This window comes from Henckelia pumila, chromosome 4 (genome assembly GCF_033568475.1).
Source record: "Henckelia pumila isolate YLH828 chromosome 4, ASM3356847v2, whole genome shotgun sequence".
NCBI lineage: Eukaryota > Viridiplantae > Streptophyta > Magnoliopsida > Lamiales > Gesneriaceae > Henckelia > Henckelia pumila.
The window spans coordinates 132,829,589-132,850,146 of record NC_133123.1 but is presented as its reverse complement, the minus strand read 5'-3'; the positions used below and the strand labels follow the sequence as shown (position 1 = coordinate 132,850,146).

General features: G+C 35.6%; 3 protein-coding genes across 4 annotated transcripts; 1 reads left to right on the top strand and 2 right to left on the bottom strand.

Moving 5' to 3' along the window:
- Nucleotides 1-40: 40 nt before the first annotated feature.
- Nucleotides 41-3,374, bottom strand: LOC140864176 (uncharacterized). The gene is made up of 4 exons (XM_073268145.1): nucleotides 2,830-3,374; nucleotides 2,039-2,194; nucleotides 1,269-1,946; nucleotides 41-1,143 (listed from the first exon to the last, which is right to left on the bottom strand). The coding sequence occupies exons 1-4, from the start codon at nucleotides 3,154-3,156 to the stop codon at nucleotides 124-126; spliced, it is 2,181 nt and encodes a 726-aa protein (XP_073124246.1). The 5' UTR covers nucleotides 3,157-3,374; the 3' UTR covers nucleotides 41-123.
- Nucleotides 3,375-8,668: 5,294 nt separating this feature from the next.
- On the top strand, nucleotides 8,669-10,672 carry LOC140861776 (uncharacterized). Its single transcript, XM_073264784.1, has 4 exons — nucleotides 8,669-8,903; nucleotides 9,667-9,700; nucleotides 9,775-9,910; nucleotides 10,102-10,672. The coding sequence occupies exons 1-4, from the start codon at nucleotides 8,669-8,671 to the stop codon at nucleotides 10,420-10,422; spliced, it is 726 nt and encodes a 241-aa protein (XP_073120885.1). The 3' UTR covers nucleotides 10,423-10,672.
- Nucleotides 10,673-11,593: 921 nt separating this feature from the next.
- Nucleotides 11,594-20,171, bottom strand: LOC140862163 (uncharacterized). 2 transcript variants are annotated; one of them, XM_073265163.1, is made up of 9 exons: nucleotides 19,752-20,171; nucleotides 17,820-17,866; nucleotides 16,994-17,103; nucleotides 16,325-16,523; nucleotides 15,865-16,176; nucleotides 15,691-15,789; nucleotides 14,886-15,596; nucleotides 14,174-14,613; nucleotides 11,594-13,783 (listed from the first exon to the last, which is right to left on the bottom strand). In XM_073265163.1, exons 1-9 carry the CDS (start codon nucleotides 20,059-20,061, stop codon nucleotides 11,989-11,991), a joined length of 4,023 nt encoding a protein of 1,340 aa, XP_073121264.1. In that variant the 5' UTR covers nucleotides 20,062-20,171; the 3' UTR covers nucleotides 11,594-11,988. The 2 variants fall into 2 exon arrangements, with proteins under 2 accessions (XP_073121264.1, XP_073121265.1); XM_073265164.1 differs by having other exon boundaries at nucleotides 16,994-17,088.
- Nucleotides 20,172-20,558: the final 387 nt, after the last annotated feature.

Genomic DNA, 20,558 nt, shown 5'->3' with positions numbered 1-20,558 from the left:
TTAAATGAGGAAACATCCACCTTGATTTGGTTCCTTGAACTAATCACAGAACATATATTTGTCAACTTTATTGCTTCATTAGATTACAATGTAACTTTGCTTCATTATATTACAATGTAACTTTTATGATTCATCAGATTCAGTTGGTGCTAATGATAACATTGCTGGTGATTCTGTTTTATGTACTGGCAAGCACCTGGTGAAATGGAATTCGATTTGCAGCCGGTGATGAATTCTCGTCGATTCAACCAATCCCTTTTTCAGATCATCTTCCAGCTCCCTAATCGGGATAGCAGCCAAGAAGCTCTTGATGTACTCCTTGCACGAATCTTTACCCATACATAACACCGATGATGCTTCTTCTTCCTCCTTTTCCTCGTCATTTCTTGAAGCATCATCGTCTTTTTCGGATTTTTCATCTGATTTTGGGGCCTCCTTTTCAATCTGATGTATAGTTGTGTCTTTATCAAACTTCAAGATGAAGGCTTGGTTGCAGCCCTCGAAAAGTCTCTCGCCCAGAGTGTCGATTATGTAGCAACACTGGCGTTCAATCTTCAGTACAAAGAAATGGTCGTTCCAGCTGATGATATACAGTATGGGGTCTTTGTCGGAAGGGTCGTTTTTTGAGGCACAAGCGCATATCTCATCCCATATGCTGTCAAATGACATTGCCCCTTGGAGGAAATCGAACCCTTTGTCCTCTAGTCCATCCGGGTGGAAAAACCCGACGAAGGATTTTTCCGGTACGACGGAAAGTGGGCGAACTTCAGCCTCGAGGACTGTCTCGAGGTCGAAATGCTTGTCGGGAAACCTTTCTCGATAAGTCTCGTTCTCACAGAGGTTCCTCCACTCGAGCGAACCTTCACGGATCAGGTTGTCGAGTTGGGATTTGATTGGCATTTCGTCGTGGTTGGACTGTAACCAGTCGGCGATCACTGCTACAAGTGCTGTGCATGCACTTTCACCTGCTGCTCGTTCGCTCCTCTGGTCTATGGAAGCAAAGAAAACTTGAGTTTTCAACTTCTTCAGTCCGTCGCGGCTAACGATCTCCTTATCCTCCCACACACCAACAGCAAAATTGTCATCTCCAAACACAGACGAAGATGGCTGATCCGCAACTGAATCTTCTCCAGTTTTTTGCTTCTGTCACATTAACAGACAGCATTAAAAACATGAAATGGTCAAGATTTTTTCGAAGTTGGTATCTGTTGATACCAGCAATCAAGATAATTAGCTGCTGGGACGACATCAAGGGAATGAAAGCAAACCTGAAACGCGGTTTCATCCGACGAGCCAAGTTGTCGACGATCAAAATCAATATCATCTCCTCCCTCTCCGTAATAGTTTTTCAACAATGGCTCTCCTTTAACTTTAGGGGATCTGAAGCTCAACTTCCTTTTCCTCCAGGGTAGAAGCCTGTTCTTGAAACCATGTGGTGGCGACTTATCTGGCTTTGATGCATCAGAATCCCCGGAATATACTTGCCCCACGTCTGAACTCCGATGGCTAAAGTAGATCCAGTCCTCATCCTCACTGCTGCTTGTGTTCGAGTATTTCGAAACACCAGCATGGTTTGCATAGGCCAACGTTCCGTAACTGAACGATTTTCGGACAAAAGAGACATCCTTCACTTCCTCGGACTCAATTTCATCAGAGTCATCGGATGACTCAGTTTCAAATGGGAAGGTAAGCTCGGCATCCTCGCTTAGTATTGAGCTCCTCCCATCACTTACTTCCTCTTCCTGACCAGTCCTTTTACCTCTTTGCGCGAAAATCATGTTAAAGGTGTTAGCTTTTTTTGGACCCGTCTTAAGATCAGGTAGCTCCTCTTTGTCATGTGAAATGACCTCTCCATAGCAAGGGGATCGAGGAAAGGAAAACACTGATCTCGAGGTCGGTTCCACAGTTTCCTCCAGATTCTTCAATTCTAGAAGGAAAATTGATAGCTGCAATCACGCAAACGAACAGAGTCTTAATGCTAAAATCACGGTGCAAAAAGAGTCCTTTACGAACAAATGAAAGAGGGCTAGTTGCTTACTGAAAGACATGCGATACTGCAAACAGAGTCGCCGCATATCGCCAGAGGAACGTTAAGTTCACTGCCATCTTTTGCAGCTGTGGAGGCAAAGTCTGCAAGGTTTAAAGATGCAGTGGCGAAAATAGGGGCCTTGTTATTTGCATCCTGTTTTGAACCCTGGATTCAAGACATTCAGCACTTCAATGCCAAGAATTTTATCTAAAAACGGCAGTCAAATTTTTAAACATTCTCCATATAGATCATGCATTACAATCCTCGAATCATAGATATATTATACAAACATTCCAAGTAAAGAAAACAAAATAACAAAACTCTAGGTAAAAATAAGTTTCCGCTAGGTGGGAAGAACACAAAGAAATAGACAAAAGATGCAAGTTCTTCAAAGATGTTATATATGAGAACTTTTCAATGATCAGCTACCAAATATGTGACAAAAATAAAGTTTAAAAAGATTGATCAATAAAGAAAACCATATAATTTACCCCGCAGATCATCCTCTCAATCCCAAAACAAAGCCATGGGTGGAAAAATCGAACGCCTTTTTCCTCTCCAAATGTGAAAACTTGGGAATATGCATCATTTCTTGATCATTATAAGAACTAAGGTATGCATAATATTTTCACCTCAATGTCCATATTCAAGAAATCAGACTGCTTCAATATGAAATCCCACACCACAAGAGAGAGGAAAAAAAAAGGTCAAACCACATCACTTCACACCAAAAGAAAGCTTATAAAAAAGTCAAAAACCAAGAAAAAAATAAAAAAGATACTTGTGACACAAAAACTCACATTGAAAACAGTAAACGAAAGCTCCCATGGATGAAAGACACCATCCTTGCAAACAGACAAATTGCAAACACTTTGAAACTCCTCATTCCACTCAACAACCCCATCATCATCTTCTTCTTCTTCTTCTCTCGTGAAATTCCTCCTCACGCTTCTTCTTCTCAATGAAGTCAAAGCATTTCCCTTCGAACCTTTCCACTTTATTTCCACCGAAAATCTTGGAGAATCTTGGAGTTGTGGCCATGATTTGAGGCCTTTGAGTCGATGAACCGTAATATTGGCCACGAATTTCTTGGACGAGGCCCTCCACTTCATCATCTTCACCACCATTTTCCTCTATTTTGACTTAATTCACAACAAATGAATGAAAAAAAAAAAGAAAAGAAAAGAAAAGAAAGACTCGATCTTTTTGGTGTGGATGATCAAGAATAAGGGAATATTGGGAGATGGGAGTGAATCTTTGAACGTTAGTTTTGGATATGAGGGAAGGAGATAGATATATACAAAGCGTGTAAGCATGTATTGTTGGTGTTTACAAATTATTACAACCACTTTCAAAGAGAGAGAGAGAGAGAGAGAGATTGATAGATGCCGGCCTACGTCATAAGAACCAACGCCTTAATTTCCCAGGAAACTTTTTACATGAAAGTGAGATGCATGTCCAAATATTACAAATTATTATTACTCCCCAAAAAAATTTAAATTAATTAATATGCTTTGTTGTAAATAATATATCAGCGCAATAATTAATATTTTCTAAAAGGTCTACACTCTACGGTGTGATAGATGAATAAATTAAATACGCAGGTTTTGATATGTTATTATATAAATTGGAATGTGTAGGCATTTAGTATAAAAATATGTTTATTGTTCCGTGATACCATTACTTGAGGAGATGATATTTTAAGACTATATATATTATTAAATATAAGATTCATATGCTTGTTAATTTTTTTTTTTATCTAACTAGAATATACCAAATTTTCCTCAAAATATCTTCTCGTAATCATATTATTTTTATTAAACAAATTATTGGAAAAACGTATTAAAGCACGTACTAGCGTACATATATATGTCTATAGGAAAACACACACAATAGTTGCAATTATATTATATTATATGAATGTACATTTCTCAGTCATCAATCAAATCAAATATATAAAAAAAAATCTCAATAATCACCGATAATTTAATTTGTCAATAGTCCAAAATTTATGCAACTTACTTAGTCAACTATGGAATAACAGCATTAAATATATATTTGGAGCAATTTTAAATATTGTTTGACACACGGATATTGCTTTTTTTTTAAAAAAAAAAAATACACGGATATTTCTTTTAAATAATACAAAATGATGAATAAGAGAGTCTCACGAAATCTATATGCATAGAATGAGTCGACTTTTTTCATATTTGTTTGTAGAAAAATGTAACATTTTTGAAATAAATCAAGTAACAAATATAATTTTTTTTATGGATGTCCGGTTATGAATCATTTCAAAATTAACACCTGAGATTTATAGAAGTTTTTGTATATCGAATTATCGATACTTTAGACGATGACCATGATAAGCTCCGACGGATCGTGGATGCAATCTATCTTCTTGGAAATCACGACGAAATACGAAGTCGTATTAAACTTAAATTTATGCATATAAAATTAATGTTTACGCGCACAACATTTTATTTTGGATTATTCATTTGGGGTTTCCGTACTTTTGTCTTGATTTTATCGTACAGCTCCTCGTATGTACGTATTCTATGATTTTTGAGGTCATCAATTTTGTTTTTTTAAGTCTTGGACAATTGATTATATTTTTTGTTCATTTATACGGCTAAAAGAAAATTAAATAATTGTGTACAACGTAATTTTTTTGAGAGAGTAATTTCAAATGAATAATTTTTTAACTCCCACCTCTATATAAGCAACCTACCATCGACTCACTTTATTTATATTTTATTTTATGTTTAGCAAATAAATTTATTAAATTTATTATTGCATCATCATATGAATTAGAAGATAGTCAAAGTCGAAGATTTCTTAAAATTATTTAATAAAAAATGATCATAAACTTATAATCCTACTTTGTTGTTGTTGTCGTCTTGTTGATCAGATAATTTTTGAAAACTTCAATTTTATCATCATCATGTAAAATCTAAGTATCTAACTGTAATATATGTACTATTAGATAATTTTATAACAAAAATATAATATATTAATTTAAAGATATATATATATATATATATATATATCTAAATATCATGCGTACACATTAAGTAAGTCGGTTAAATAAATAAATATTAATTAAACAGATTTAACAGAATTGGTCCATTCGTACTGCATTTATCGTGGTCAATCACAATATATATTAATTAATTAATTTACAAAACTAATGGCTTCTAAAATTAAAATTAATATTCAATTTAAGGACCTACACCGCTTATGGAAAAGTTTGACCATATACAAAAATCAAACGGAAAGTGAGCAAACTATTAATATTTAATAATAATAATAACGTACAATTATTATTGCGTAGGTAGCCTTTCTCCTTCTACGCTTTGATTTTTGTCCATCAATAATCTATATAGGTTGACATTTGCAGCTATTGATTTCTTATTATAAAATAAATAAATAAATAAAATCCATAGCTAGAGATTAAATGATTGAAGTTACCCTTTGAAGTATCATATTGATAATTTATCTTATCAAATTTCATGTTTAATTGGTCATATTATTTATTTATCCATTAAATATTTATCTTAAATTAATCAAATCATAAATTAATTATTTTAAATCAATCAAATCATTGAATTTAAATTACTATATTACTCTTAATAAATAATATTATTCAAAATTTAATAATTTTTTAAAAAACAAAATGATAATCTATCACTAATTTTTTTTTTATCATATTAAATTTTTATCTCTATATTATTATCTTATCTTTAACTTCAACGATATCTTAAGTATCGTTTGATTGAATGGATCAGAATCAAAGTTTCATACTATCTCGCGTTTCATCCTTTAATCTCACGAGTTAAAATTTCTTCGTTGTATAATGTAGATCACTGTATTACAACATTCTTCGTGCGGCTTTATAGGCCTTAGGAAAAAAAACACAAAGGGAGGGACTTTTTGTTTAGGATTATAATTTTACCACACTATTATATGTATGTGTGTATATCTATACTATTTTATATTATTATACAAAAGTTGAGCCTATTATAGTAACTAACTTTGAGGACATCAAAATTTTTTATTACATAATTACCCCTTCTTATCCACTATCTCAAAAAACCTCCCTCTCAATCTATTTTTTAGTTTAAAAAAATTATATAAAAAATCAGTTATTTTACACATGCTAATTGAACATGTATATTTTGCACTAATATATAATAATAATAATGTTATGTTCACCACAAGAAAAAAGAAAAAAAGTGTGATCCCTTTTTATTTATATATAATTCAAAGCACTATAGAGTATAGTCAATAGCAATAAATATGTGGTTCCTAAACCATATTATTGGTGTCCATTATACACATTGCCCCATAGGCTTTTTGACTTGGTGAATTGACCATTCTATCAAAATGATAAACTCAACTCGACCCACTTTTCTTTGCCACTAAGTAGGGTTTGCAACTTTGCATGTGTCTTCTTCTTCTTCTTCTTTTTTTTTTTTTAAAAAAAAATCCTTTCTAGAACAAGTAATAAATAAATAGATTAAATTAAATTTATATTCATTTTCGTTCCAAAATCAATCTAGGGATGACATTTTGTACTCAAAGTTTTCGCTTTGCCTAGAAGACGAACCGTATGATATACTTGTTAGTTGTTACGTGTACGAGCCCAAAGCACGTTGATCGAATATAGGAATTAAAGTTAAAGAATTTAAATTTGATATAATAAATTATATATTATAACAAAAAAATGTAATAAATTATATCGATAATTTTAAAAAATTAGCGGGCTAAGTAAAAAACTTGGGAAGAGGTTGGGCTTTGGGTGTGAAAGGAGTGTGATTAGTGAGCATTGTAAAAAATTTACATAGATAGTAAAAAAAATGGTTGGATCAAATTAATTCACATTCCTATCGATCAAATTAAACTTAGTTCTTTCAATTTTGTAAAATAATTAATCGTGTTGAATATATATCAAATGATATATGTGAATAGCTGAATGTTCTCTCTTAAAAAAAAAAAAAAAAAGCTGAATATTTCATATTTAATAATAATAGTACGCGAATTTTTGCATGCGCCTTGTTTTTTTTTTTTTTTTGAATGGATAAATTATTTATGTAGTTATTTTGTGATAGTGATTGGGTTAAACCATAGAGAAAGCCCAGAAAACTCAAATGAGAGACCCAATTGTGTTGGATGATTGTAAATTTGCAACAACCAAATAAAAGCACAAAATTTATATTATGATATCACACACACACTCAGCTAGAACAATTAACTTCTTTTTGGCTTAAAATTCCAAAATTAAAATTTGCAACTGATGTTTACATACACGCATGCAGAGAGTTGTTAATAAAATTTTATTCGATATTATTTTATATTGTTTTGGTAGGTAAACCAAAATTTATTTAAATTTAAATATCATATTCGAGTGAATATACCAATAAATCAGGATTACTTATATATAAAGCTTTGCAAAATAATAAATATCCCTACACGCAGTAAGAAATAAATAATATTTTTGATTGCGAGATGTGTCGATCACATTGATTCAACCCTATTCTCTTAGCCACTGTGAAAAATGAAATTCAAGCAGCAGCTGACACTGAAAGGAGAAAAGGAGCCCCTTTTTATTCAAATTTTTCTCTGAGGGAAGATAAAGAAGATATCGATACGATTCAATGTGTAGGTGCATTTGTTTATTTGTTTTCTTGTTTGGGTTTTGGTGTAATTCATCGATTACAGTCGGTTATTGAATACTTGTGCTATTGCATTGTATTTACTGGGTTTCATGTTTAGATTCATCTTAGTTGCTCAAACTATGAATTCTTTGTGCTAGCATTTACATACGTTTGATGCTGAACAAATGTTGTGTGTTACAACTTTATGAATAGTAATGTTTCTTATGGAGCTATTGTGTACTCGTTCAGTAGCAACCGCTCCACGATTTTTAATGTAGCTCGTGGCGCCACTCTGGGAATCGTGCTGCTACACATTCACTCTGTGGGCGCAGGGGTGGAGGTTGGTTGTTAGTTTTCATTTTTATTTAAAAAGGTGATAGGATCTTTTATGATTTAAGAAAGGGTGATTGGTTATTTCATGATTTGTTTGACAAACGGCGTAAAAGTGTTTATGGAACTTTTATATCCCAGTATCCCTATTTGATTGCAAAGAATAAAACATGTTATTGATGCTTATTGTGCTGGGTCAGCGAGCACAAAGTAAAATTGCCTGGTGGAGCTGGAATCACAGATGGAGAAAGGGAATGCAGAGATGGGCAAAGAAGCCTAGTGCTGGTGCTTAAAACTTGTTTAGCTAATCATCCATTTTTGGGAAATCGTCAAATCGATGTTGATGTTGAGTTATTTAATGCTTTGAGTGGGGTAGATTGGTGAAATGGGCGAGAGTAGGGTGATCATTCTCTCAAATGAGAGAATTTTCAAAATTTATGTGTTCTTTTTGAAGATGCATGTCTAGCCCTTTGTCAACATACTAACTTGCTTTCCATGTTGAATTCCATTGTTCCGCTTGTTATCTTTACCCTGCTACGAATCAATTTCATCAAGAATATAGCTGTTGCATTTTTATTTTTATTTTTTTGTTTTATTACATTGTCTTTTTGTTGTTAGGTTGTGCAAATTTGGCTGGCTATTTAACAAAACGATGAATAGGAGGGTGTCATATTCTGATGCAATTGCAACTCCATATACTTCTCATATGCAGCATATAGCTGTGCATGGCATACAAGAAAATCCTGCGATGGATGTTTTTCCTGGTCAGACTAACAACTTACCTGCAGGACCAGCAATAAGTTCTTATATTTTGTCTGAGGATGATAGAGATGTACCAAGAATACTGACACAAAATCATTCGCTGAGTCAAGCATACCCTGATGCAAGTACTTTTCGTAGACTCCTTTATCCCTTTGGTGCTATATAAAATTTTGTTATCTGTAACACTGTAAAATGTTGATCATTCATCTTTAATTCTTTTGACTCTTGTCTCTATATGAAGTTAATTCATGGAATTTACACGCTAGGGTTGGAACATACTGGCTTGGATTTTAGATATTTTAATTTGAGAATTAAAGCACGTACTGTCAAAGTCCTTTTTATGTACACTTGTATAGTTTGAGACATATGATCTGAATAATTGGGCAATTACATTGCCACGAGAGATAAACTTGTTAGCACCCAATATGAGCTCAAGAATTACCGTTGAATAATGTTGGCACACATGAATCTGTTATCTATTCAGGATAATCGTGTGCATAAACTTGTTCCATTTCACTTTCGGGCTGTATATGACTATCTATAAATCACCAAAAGGCACTTCTTTCAGTAATTGTGTTCTTGTTGGTTTTTATCACATCAAGTAAAATAAAATTTGAGTTTACACCCACCCTTAGCTTTAGCCCAGACGGCCTCTACCTTTTGTATCTTTCTTTTTTTTTTTTTTTTTTAATCTATATTTACTCTCACAGTTGGAGCCTAGAGGTATACCGTGTGCATACCTCAGTTTTGTTGAATTGTAATCACACCTATGATAATGTTCCTTATTCGCATAAGTCCTATTCTTTATTTTATACTAATTTTGAAGGGGTATCCTGCTGCAGATTTGATGTATGTGTTACCTTTTTGTTCCCATTGTTGAGTGAACAGGACCAGGAATCAATTCAATTTCACGTTACCACAGGTCGGCATCAGATTCAACTGTGGATTTAACAAATATAGTTGGCAGAGAGGCTGGAGTGCAGTCCCATGAACAAGAAAAGAAATTGGTTACGAGGATAAACCCCAGCTTTTAACTTTTGAAGGCCTGGAAAGAAGATTTCAAGATGAAATATTCAATCTAATAAAGGAACAAGCCGATGCAGAAGATGCTGAAAATACTAGGCACAAAGAGGTATGTCCCTGGTCAAATAATCACCTCGACGTTAGAAAACATGTGATGTGCCTTCCCGTTTGACAATTTTGTCACCATTTGATTATTAACATTAGTGATAAGAAAAAAGCAAAATAAGAAGTGTATTGACATACCAAACTATGAAGGAAAATACAGCTCACAAACTTCCAACTGCGTTAACCTTTTTTCAGAAGCTGATCGAGATTAATAACAAGTACCAAGAGAAACTATCTTCACTTCGTGCACAACAAGCTAGTAGAAGAAAAGAGTTTCTTGGCAAGGAATTAGAGGAAAGACTACTACAGTACCAACAAGCTGAGACTGGCAACCCTTTGATCACAAATGCTCCAAACGATCCCCACAGATACGCTGGAACTTATCATAGTGCACGCGCTGGTCATTTGGACTCTTACAGAGAGAGGGCACCATTTCCTAGGTGGAGCCAGGGTGCTGAAGGAAGGGTACCATACCCTCGGGGACGAGACTATGAACAAACGGGTACTCGGTACTAGTGGGCTTGTCTTGGAAAGAAGCAAGACTCTGTTTGCTTAATATACGACCCCCATGTAGATCAGACATCTGTGTCTCAAATTATTGGCAGTTTGAGAGTGACAAATTCTTGTATATTGCATCTTGGAATATTGTTGATCGGGTATTGCAAGTCATCAACTGCCTCATGTTAAGGTTTCATGGTCAGAGTAAAATGTTATAAGATGTTTATTTTGAAAACAAATGATCAGATACGAACTCTTGGCTATAAATCAGGAGGCTATAAATCAGGAGTTCGATTCCCCCTGCCAACATATTCTTGGACTAACCTGTCAGTCTGTTACACAGGGTTTGCTTAGTGTGGTTTACCTGACTAACACTATTGCGTTAGTTCGGGGATTTACTCAGAACGCACCGAAAGGTAGCACTGCCGATTCTCACATCACCAAAAAAAAAAAAAAAAAAAAGTTGAAATAAAAAAAATTTCGAAAAAAGAGATAATTATATCTACCTCTATTGAGTTTTGTCGCCGTTAAAAAAAAATTCCAATTATGCGGGAATGCTATCCCCGAAAGTTCGTGAAAATTAACAAATACATTTAATAACTTCTAAAATTACAAACATCTCAATGTATTTATCTGACATTTTACACCATTAAATTTATATTTATCTTATACTTTCTAGGAGTCAAATATAAGAAAAAAAAAAATTTAAATGAGCGAAGATGAAGGAGATATATATAATAATGTTGAAAATTATCAGATTTAATTGTCATATTTTGCGAAACTCAAAGAAGGCATATGTAATACTTAAATATAGTTGATTTTATTTTTAATATAACAAATCTTGAAGATAGTTGAGTTTTTCTTTTTCAAATGATAAACCTCAGGTTACATATAATTATCGAAAAAATGAATATTACGCCACTGTTAAGACAACTACTCAGGATTGCATACATACACTTTCATAGACAACAATCCTTGTGTTTGTGTCATATTCAATATGTAACAATCCTTGTGTTTGTGTCATATTCAATATGTTATATCAACAAAAATTTAGATTTTCCTCTTCATTTTTTTCTCCTTCTAATCACCCTTGACAGGGTTGTAAACGTTCAAATAACCATGCACAGCTTAGGAAACATCAAAACTGAAAACAGGAGAATACACTGTATGATCCAGATACATAAGTAGATATGATTCTCAAAGAATACTAGCAACCATTTTCTTTTATGTTACACGCGACAGTACATAAAATCGAAGGTCAATTTACACAATTCCATGACATGAAATTTGAGGTATTACCACTTACTGATACAATGCAATATTCTTGAGATAAACGTACAAACATTCAAAATTGCAACAATTTTTTTGCTAAACAAAATTTTGCCAAATTGGGATAGTATATTTAAAGAAAAAAAAAGTAGCAGCACATGGAATGATTACCTTAACTTCCAAAAGCCGAGGCACCACACTCACCGATATCGGGACTAAAAAGATCGACCAAACACTATCTGTTAATATCCGCCAACAAATCTTCTCAGCAGCGATGGCTTTCTTGAAAAAATACGACTACACCAGTCGAAGGCTTCACTTCTTCCGGTTCTTATTTCTATTTACCTTGACAAACTTTCGGTTTGATTTGTCACCACCACCACTCCCCAATGAGAAACTACCACCGTTATTGAATTCTAGGCTACCTGAAGCCTGAAAGGGAGACGGAGCCATTTGATTTTGTTGGCCGCTAAATTGGAAAGGATTTGACAAGGGTGGAGCTGCTGATCCAAACATAAAGCCAGGAGGGGAAGGAGAAATAGTTGGCTGACCAAATATAGGAATAGAAGGTGCAGAGGATTGCACTGGATCCTCAGCCATGCTGTCTTCAGCATTCATTTGGTCACCGCCACTTGGAGACGCTGTAAAACTAGGTGGTCTGTTACCAAATATTGGCTGGTTAGGGGATACAGAGGGTAAAGAAAATGCGGGAGAAGATGTCGAAAATGGAAAAATGGGGCTGGTTGAGGGACCAGACTGTGAATTAAAAACTGTGGATGTAGCATTTGCAGGAGTGGTAGAAGATGTCGAAAATGGAAAAATGTGACTGGTTGAGGGACCAGATTGTGAATTAAAAACTGTGGATGTAGCATTTGCCGGAGCAGTGGTAGAGGCCGATGCGCCAAAGGAAAATACACCGGACGGAGAGGAAGTAGTAAATGTTGAACTAAAGGCCAAAGGCTTCGAACTTTCCCAAGTAGAACCAAATATGTTTGAAACTACTGATGTGGAAGCTGAAGAGCTAGCAACAAAATTAAATATACCAGATGTGCCAAGGCTCGAAGTGCTAGCATTGTTAGTTACTGATGTCGCCACAGAATTACCACCATAACTGACTACTGGGGGAGTGACACCATTTGTCGAGCCAACTGCACTGGCTGAAGTAGAGGAGGAACTTAAACCAAAACCAAATATGCCAGGGGTAGCAGGGGCGTTCAAGCTGACTGCACTGTCACCTGATAAAATGGAGCTTGCACCAAATTTGCCAACACTTGATGTTGGTCCACTGCCAGATTTAACTATGCCGGTTTCTGAGGAGGAAGCTGAGGTACTAAAGCCCAAACTTTGGTTTGGATTAAACTGGGGATGGGACAGGGAAGTGCTCAAAGATATGCTGCCGTTCATGTTAAGGGATGGTAATGATACAGACGAACTGATTGGAATGGATGTACTCTGCGAGACAAGTCCAAACTCAGCCACTGAAGATTTATTGGCAGTTGCAGGAAGAGAACCTTGAAAATTAATTGTGGATGGACTGATGGAAGTACTTGGCCCCAAAGGGCTACTTCCAGAGTTTGTAGCCACAAATGATGTAACAGCTGAATGTATTCCACTCGAGCTGCCAGGATTTAGTTCTTTCTCAGCTTTGGTCTTTTGCTCAGATACTTCTGAGACAGAAGTAGTTGACGCTGCAAGTAACGTACTGGATGGATCCACAGAGGCACCAAATTTGAAAACAGATCCATCTGCATTTGACACAAAATTATTGTCATTGGAAGTGGTGCTATTGCCAAAGCCAGTTAAGCCAAAGCTTGCAATGCTGGTTGAAGAGGTAGTGTTGGAGATGGTCCCAATCGAGCTAAAGCTTGTCATGCTGGTTGAAGAGGTTAAAGGACTAGAGATAGCTGTCGATATCTGATTTGAATCATGAGAAGTTGTGGTAAATGACACTGCTGCAGCCTCAGAAATAAGGGGCCCATTTGATGCAAATGGCACAATCTGAGGCTTTCCATTTGCATCTCTGGTCTTTGAAGGATTCAGGTATACACCTTGATCAGACTCGGGTGTTCCCATCTTAGAGCCATTAGCAGTAGAAACAGCATCCATGAAGCTGCACATGAAGTCAGCATACTTCAAAACAAAGATAAAGTAGGAATAACACTGATCAAAGTGGAAGCTGGAGAACAATTTTCTAGTTTCGACAATGAAATTTTTTCCAAGAAATGGCTTATAATGCCACGATTCCTAATATACCTAAGGTGGGGCTACGCAGTTCATTCACCAAGTCTAGATAGCATCAACACCATCACACAACTTTGAGTGGAAAAAAAAACATCATCACATAACCAAAATTAACAAAAGATTAATAGTAAAAATTGAGCACGTACAACTTCCTTTCTCAAAAAACCTGTGAGTCAGGGAAACGGTGAAAGAACAAGAAATTGAACAGTTGGAACTGAACCAGTCCCCAGCCAGATAAATAGTGGTGGTAACTACTAACCTGATGGAGTTATCTGACTTAGACTCCGGCTTCACACTGACTGATACAGAGCGCAACGGATGAGTATTATCAACAGTTTGAGAGCCCAGTCTGAACAAGGGAACTGAATCATTAGTTCCATTTGCCTCTTTGAACGAAGTGACTGACTGAGAAAGAACATCTGATTGGATTGCTACATTTTCTCTCTCTGCAGAAGAGAGAGAAATGCCATCATTTCCTGTTTCAATGATAGGAGTGCTAGGATTACTGCTTTCGGTTGTTTTGCTCAATGCAACAGGTAACTTCACATCCGATTGACTAATAGCTTTCACAAGTTTGGGCTCTTCATTATTAGAGCATTTGTTTCCGAGAGTATGTGCATCAGGCAGTTCTCTCCCTTCTGCCAAAGGTCTAGTTGCAAGCCCGTTACAGTGTTCATCATCATCCAGCACCAAAAAATCCTGTTAACACAGCCATAAATTGAGTCCATATTCAGTTAAAAGATAATCAAATTGATTGAAAACTGTTTTTGTTCAGCCATTTGGAACAAGATAGATATAAATAAGCAGACAAATATGCACAACTTGGCATCCAGCCATAAAGCCCAAACATAAACTAAAATTGCACTGTAAAATGAATATCAAAGAGTAAAATCAAGCAATTCCAATGAAAGTAAAGAGAAACATGCAGACCAAAGAATCATTTCTCACAAATTTAAGGAGACAACACCTACCTCTTGCGCACTCATCCTAAATGCTCTCTTAGTTTGAGGACGTTCAGCTACACTATTTTTTACAGCAGAATCAGCAGTTAAACTGGGGCCAGGAATTGAAGAGGATTCAACAAATCCATTATTCACTGCAGAATTCAACACGGCAGAGACTATTAAAGGATCTTTATGACCATTTTCAACCTTCCCGGGCCTTTCAAGAGTAGAATCTCGGTCATGAGATAAAGAGACATCAGACCTATCCTCCAACTTGTGATCATCTTGAACAGCCAGCAGCAATTTCGAAGAATCCACATCCTCCATGCTCCTGAGAGCTTGTCCACGAAGCATACTTGGTGTCAATCTAAAAGTGGATTTCTCCCGCACAGTAGCCAGCTTGGATTCAGATGACTTTTCCTTCGGAGTCGACTTTTCAAGATGCTGCAAAATTCTTGCAGCAACCTCAGTGGATTTGGACGAGACACGAGCATAACTGGCACTTGGAATGCTGCCATCCACATTCTGCCCAGCAATTTTTGAGACCCCATTTTTCTGTTCAGCAGCAAAAGGAATCTTTTGCTTTGAAGACACCAGTGCAAGATCAGAACCACTTTCCACTCCATGTGCAATCACAAGAATTTTAGAAGCTAATAGATTAGGCTTCTGCCTGAGTCTCCGCATGGGACCAACAGACCCAGGATCATCATCTAAGAAAGAACTCCTGCGTTTCAAGGTCTGATACACAAATTGGTAACATAATAAATGAACAAAATTAAAAAAAGAGAGAATCAAGTTCTAAAGTTCAAAATTTTGAAAATAACATATCTACCATTGACTTGGCCTCATTTTTTTCGTTTTGGTCGACTAGAGAAGAAGATGATGAGGGTATTGACAGTCCGCCATAGTAATTGTTGGTCGGCCCAATTTCCTAAATTAAATGAAGGAGAAATTTAACTCCAAAAATTACACTTATTTTGCAGATGAAAATTACAAGAAGTGTAACCTTTTTAATGGAAAACGGATGAATTCTAGAATATGGGGTACGCGCCATGTTGTAAATCGCCGATCTGCCTCGAGATTTTGGAGTTATAAAACCACTTTTTGGATCACCATGGCCAACAGAAGTTGTCATATTCAATGACATGTTGGGAGATTTTGAAGCAAAAGGTACATTAAAAGGCAATCCTGCATCTTCTCTACGAATTTGATTGCGAGTCCCTAAGTTTGATAATGTTGATGGGGATATTTTAGAAGGTCTACCGCCCATGTAAGCTTTTGCAAGTTCAGTTGGAGACGCCATATCATCCTCAATGACCTGGAGGTATTTTTTTTCAGTTTGTTACCTAAAACCTCGAAGATGCTACAGCATAGTTATAAGCATCATCAAGAAACACAAGCACAAAAGACAGCATGTTGTTCTTGTAGTACTGTGGAGTATGTGAGTGGTGTCGTATTTAACTTACTCTTGAATTTAGAATAGGAGAAGACATAACTCTAAGCGATCTATTCCCGTCCTGCATATGTTCTTCTGGTGGACTTCTTGCAAATGGTTGATGTTCAAAATCTGGTGCTCCTCCTCCACTTCTATTGGCATCAACACTGGGTGAAAATTCTACGGCAGCCCTTGATAACAATAGTCCAGTCAGATGATTGATCTCAGACCTGCATAAGCAAAAAAAAAAATTCTTAAAAAATTGATTTGCAAAAAAATGTGAAACTATAACTTAGACTCTGTATATTTTAATATTATAACTCCTCCAGTTGCATAGGCAGGGCAATAAAATTAAGCTGTCAAATCACAAACAAAGTTAATTCTCAGGAACAGCACATTGAAACAATTATTTACAAACAGCTGATATCAAATCCTGAACAGCGAAATTGCACATCATACATTTGTTGACATCTGCAGCAGCCATGAGCCATTTTAGTTTAATACAAAGGCAGATAATTCCATCCTGGTGATTGTATCGGGCATATAAGAAAAAAAATTTAATAACTTGCTATAGGAACACAATCGATGATATTTACATCATCTCAGTACAACATCAATGTATACAAAAGCAACATTTCCAACATAGACAACCTGAAAAATAAATTAAATAATCCAGCATGAATGACAGTAAAGAATTTACCTGCTAAAAGTCTTCTGCCTTAGCAATTGCTCGAGCTCAGAGATTCCATCATCAGCTGAACTACACAATGGCAGGCTGCTAGTACCACCTCCGGACTTTAGCACATCGCACTAATTATTCAACAATCGAAACAAAAAAAATGGACAAAAGACTAAAGATTTGAGCCAAATATTTATATCCATAGATATAGGACAAATGGAACTAAAATGTGGACGAAAATGATAGGGGGTTGGAAACAACTGAATGTTTCAGTGCTGGGGTCTAATATGCTTGCCTTACAAACAAAGTACAACCAAAGAGCCAACAAGATCACAGTTTGTTCATAATAATTTCATAGGAATATTAAAATTTTTCCATAGGTTAAGCGATATTTCATTTATCTGAGTTCTCAGCATGGATCCAATTGAAAAGCACAAAGGTTGCTTCCTACAACCATATCAGCTCTCACTAAACAGATCAACCCAAACTCACCACGCACTCGATGGTTCAAGTTTCAACAACATCGACAACTCCACTTCCTATAATTGCTAATTTATATACTTAATGCAGTTACTAGAAATACACAATTATCATAAAAAAGGCCATACTTTCAGATGAACCATCTTAAAAAATCTCGTTTTATTCTAGCAGAATTTATCCAGCACAAACAAAAAGAAATTGGTATAGAACAAAGTAGCTGGAACAATTTTCTGTAAATCCATGCTCTACATGATTTTGACAATTCATAACAAGATCACTGCACCAGATAAAACTGAAATCTCCAGACTGCATTAGGAAACATGGATAACAATTTCTGAACAATGATACAAACAAATGCATAACTTACATCAGAAACTGCCACCTGAAGCTCATCGCTCAAATGACAATCTACCTCTGTTCACATCAGAAGACGTTTCATCAGTCAATTACTGCCTAAATCATGTAAGATATACGAACAGCAGCAAATGAGAAAAGTAGGAGTAAGGAAGAAAGAACATTTTAGGTTTCTTTTTAACATTTTGTGAGTTTGTATGGGAGGATGTCTTACACTACATACTTCATGATACTAATGAATGAGTTTCATTCTTCGTTTCAGGGGGAAAATTAAAAGACTTAGTTAAAAATAATAATTGTTTGACTAGTTAACAATAATTAAATTTTCAAAAGTTTTGATATGATAAAACTCTGCTTTGTTTTAACATTATGCATAAAAATGAAATGAAATAATTGATTCTTGCCATTTAAAAAACAAGCAGCACGAGCATTCAAAATGTCCTCCATAAAAAAATAAAAAACCACAATGCAGGCATTTTAATTTAGAAGAGATATGGTACTGTTTTTCTACGTTGTTCAAAAGATAAAACATGGTAGCTAAATTTTTTGATAGTATGAGGAGATCATAAATTTGAAATTTTAAAAATCCCCTTCCTGGAGGCACTTTGCTTTAAACGAACGCGGAAAATGTAATATAGTTGCATCACTTGTAGTTTATAAGTCGCAGTTGGTAAGGGACTAAGGGTGGTTTGTTGTATTGTCGGTTTTGAGCAAGAGACTTTGTAGTTTGTGCAACAACAACACTAATCTCAACACATAATTGAATAGTTCAAAACAATCAATATGTAGATTCAGAGGCTGGGATTCGCGCAGGAACCTCCCTTTGAATTTTAAAGAAAAGGTTTGAAAACATCTTTATTCTGACTCAGATGGAGAAATGCACTGGAGTAGGTCTTCTAAAACGATTACCGAATTGCAATTAAAAGCGAACTCAAAATATATACCATTCTGGAATTGAATGGCATTAAATTTGAGAAACTTAATACAAAATAGAACACACGTAACTGACAGACGAAGAGTAGGTTTAATTGCACTGCTGGCTTATTTTCATAAAACTCAGAAAAACAGATAAATTCAAATTTGCATAGACTGTAAATGAATGAATATAATGAAGATCGACTGCATGGGGTTCTGTTTTCTGTTTCTGCCTTAGCAAATCAAGGTAAGAATATTACTATCGGAGGATAGATATTGGAGCCAAAGAGATAAATAAAAACTTAATATGGAGACTGGAGAGCACATTTTTCACGGCAACCTCCATACATGAAATACAGCACAAGCATATCATCCACATGACAGTTGTGGAATATCATACCAGTACCACTGATATTAATTGAATTCCATGAACTTGTTAAAAATCACAGTACATGCCAGCAGGGCGTGGCACATACCCCACAAAGGCAGACATGGTAATATTCAACAATTGCCAAAAAGAGAGATCTCCTTAGAAAATGCCAGTACAATCAATTCAACATGGCTTCTGAAGCAGACAAGTATAGCAATTGAATTGGAGCTTTGTGACTTTCTAAATTTACCCGTAGAATTAACTACAGAGTGATAAATTTTTTTTTTTAAAAAAAAACAGAAAACAGAAAACCTCGGGAAGGCCAAGCAAACTCATTTGAAGATTAATAAAATAATCACAAATCGGAAAATAATGATTCGGTGATGTATGAAATATTGTCGCAGATTAAAACTTTAGGTATACTGTATCCTCGAGCCAAGTCCATATTTTTCAACGAGTTAGAGCTTTACACCACTCGACCATACAAAAGAGATTTAAGTTTTCCAGTTATACAATTAAAAGATAAGGTGAACACACATAACACTAAAGTAGTAGAGCAATCCCAAATTAAAACTCAAAACCAAGAAACCTTGGCTAATCAGACGACAGCATGGGAAAAAAAACTTGAAAGAAGAAAATGAAAAAATTCAACTCAGTGACCTGGTGCCTGCGGCGGCGGCGGCGGCGGCGGCGGCGGAGGCGGAGGTAGGCGTTTGCGAAATACAGAGGAGAAAAAGCGGTGGGCCCCATAGGATATAAGCTTGGAGGCAGGCTCCACCACGAGCTTCGCGAACAAGCCAGGGTTGTTAGTGCCACCATTGCTAGGATTGCTGATTCGAGCAGTGAGCGGTCGATCATACGGCGTCGCCGGGAGGTGCGCTCTGCGGAAGGGCTTCTTTCGGAACTTACCTCCTGCTCCACCGCCGCTGTATGCGGCGGCCGAGACTCCGTCTTCACTGGACGTCGCCATTTAACAGTTCAAGTTCGGGAGAGTAGTAATTGAGGAGAAGCGAGACAGAAATGGAAGGCGAATTTTAGGGTTTTTAATTTTAATTTGCTCATGAAAGCGATTGTCCAATATTCTTTTTATTTTCTTGCATGATTGAGAAAAATCCCTAGTCAAGTTCCTTTTTCCCCCCTCAAACTTGATTTTAATTATTTTTAAATAATTTAAGTACTTGGTGCTTAAATTAATATTTTAGCGCTTCAAAAATTAATATTTATAGATTTTTGGTTTTTCCATAAATACGATTGTACAATAGTTAAATAAGATGCAAAAATTTATATTGTTATATATTTTCATGTGTTTTTCATAAAAAATTTTATGAAACAATCTCACGACTCAATCTTGCGAGTTAGATCAAGCGTTTGGCCTTGTCTCTGAACAAAAATTACTTTTTATGTTAAAAATTGTATTTTTTTCATTTTAAATATAAATCGGATATCAACTCTTAAATCCGTACAATA

Coding starts and splice junctions, on each gene's coding strand:
- LOC140864176 (XM_073268145.1), bottom strand. CDS start 3,156: ATGGTGGTGAAGATGATGAAGTGGAGGGCCTCGTCCAAGAAATTCGTG. Junction 2,195..2,829: donor TTTCGTTTACTGTTTTCAAT/GTGAGTTTTTGT, acceptor TCTTGAATCCAG/GGTTCAAAACAGGATGCAAA. Junction 1,144..1,268: donor CGGATGAAACCGCGTTTCAG/GTTTGCTTTCAT, acceptor TTAATGTGACAG/AAGCAAAAAACTGGAGAAGA.
- LOC140861776 (XM_073264784.1), top strand. CDS start 8,669: ATGAATAGGAGGGTGTCATATTCTGATGCAATTGCAACTCCATATACT. Junction 9,701..9,774: donor TCAATTTCACGTTACCACAG/GTCGGCATCAGA, acceptor CCCATGAACAAG/AAAAGAAATTGGTTACGAGG. Junction 9,911..10,101: donor AAAATACTAGGCACAAAGAG/GTATGTCCCTGG, acceptor ACCTTTTTTCAG/AAGCTGATCGAGATTAATAA.
- LOC140862163 (XM_073265163.1), bottom strand. CDS start 20,061: ATGGCGACGTCCAGTGAAGACGGAGTCTCGGCCGCCGCATACAGCGGC. Junction 16,524..16,993: donor AGGCAGAAGACTTTTAGCAG/GTAAATTCTTTA, acceptor TTGCTTATGCAG/GTCTGAGATCAATCATCTGA. Junction 16,177..16,324: donor CTCCTATTCTAAATTCAAGA/GTAAGTTAAATA, acceptor AAATACCTCCAG/GTCATTGAGGATGATATGGC.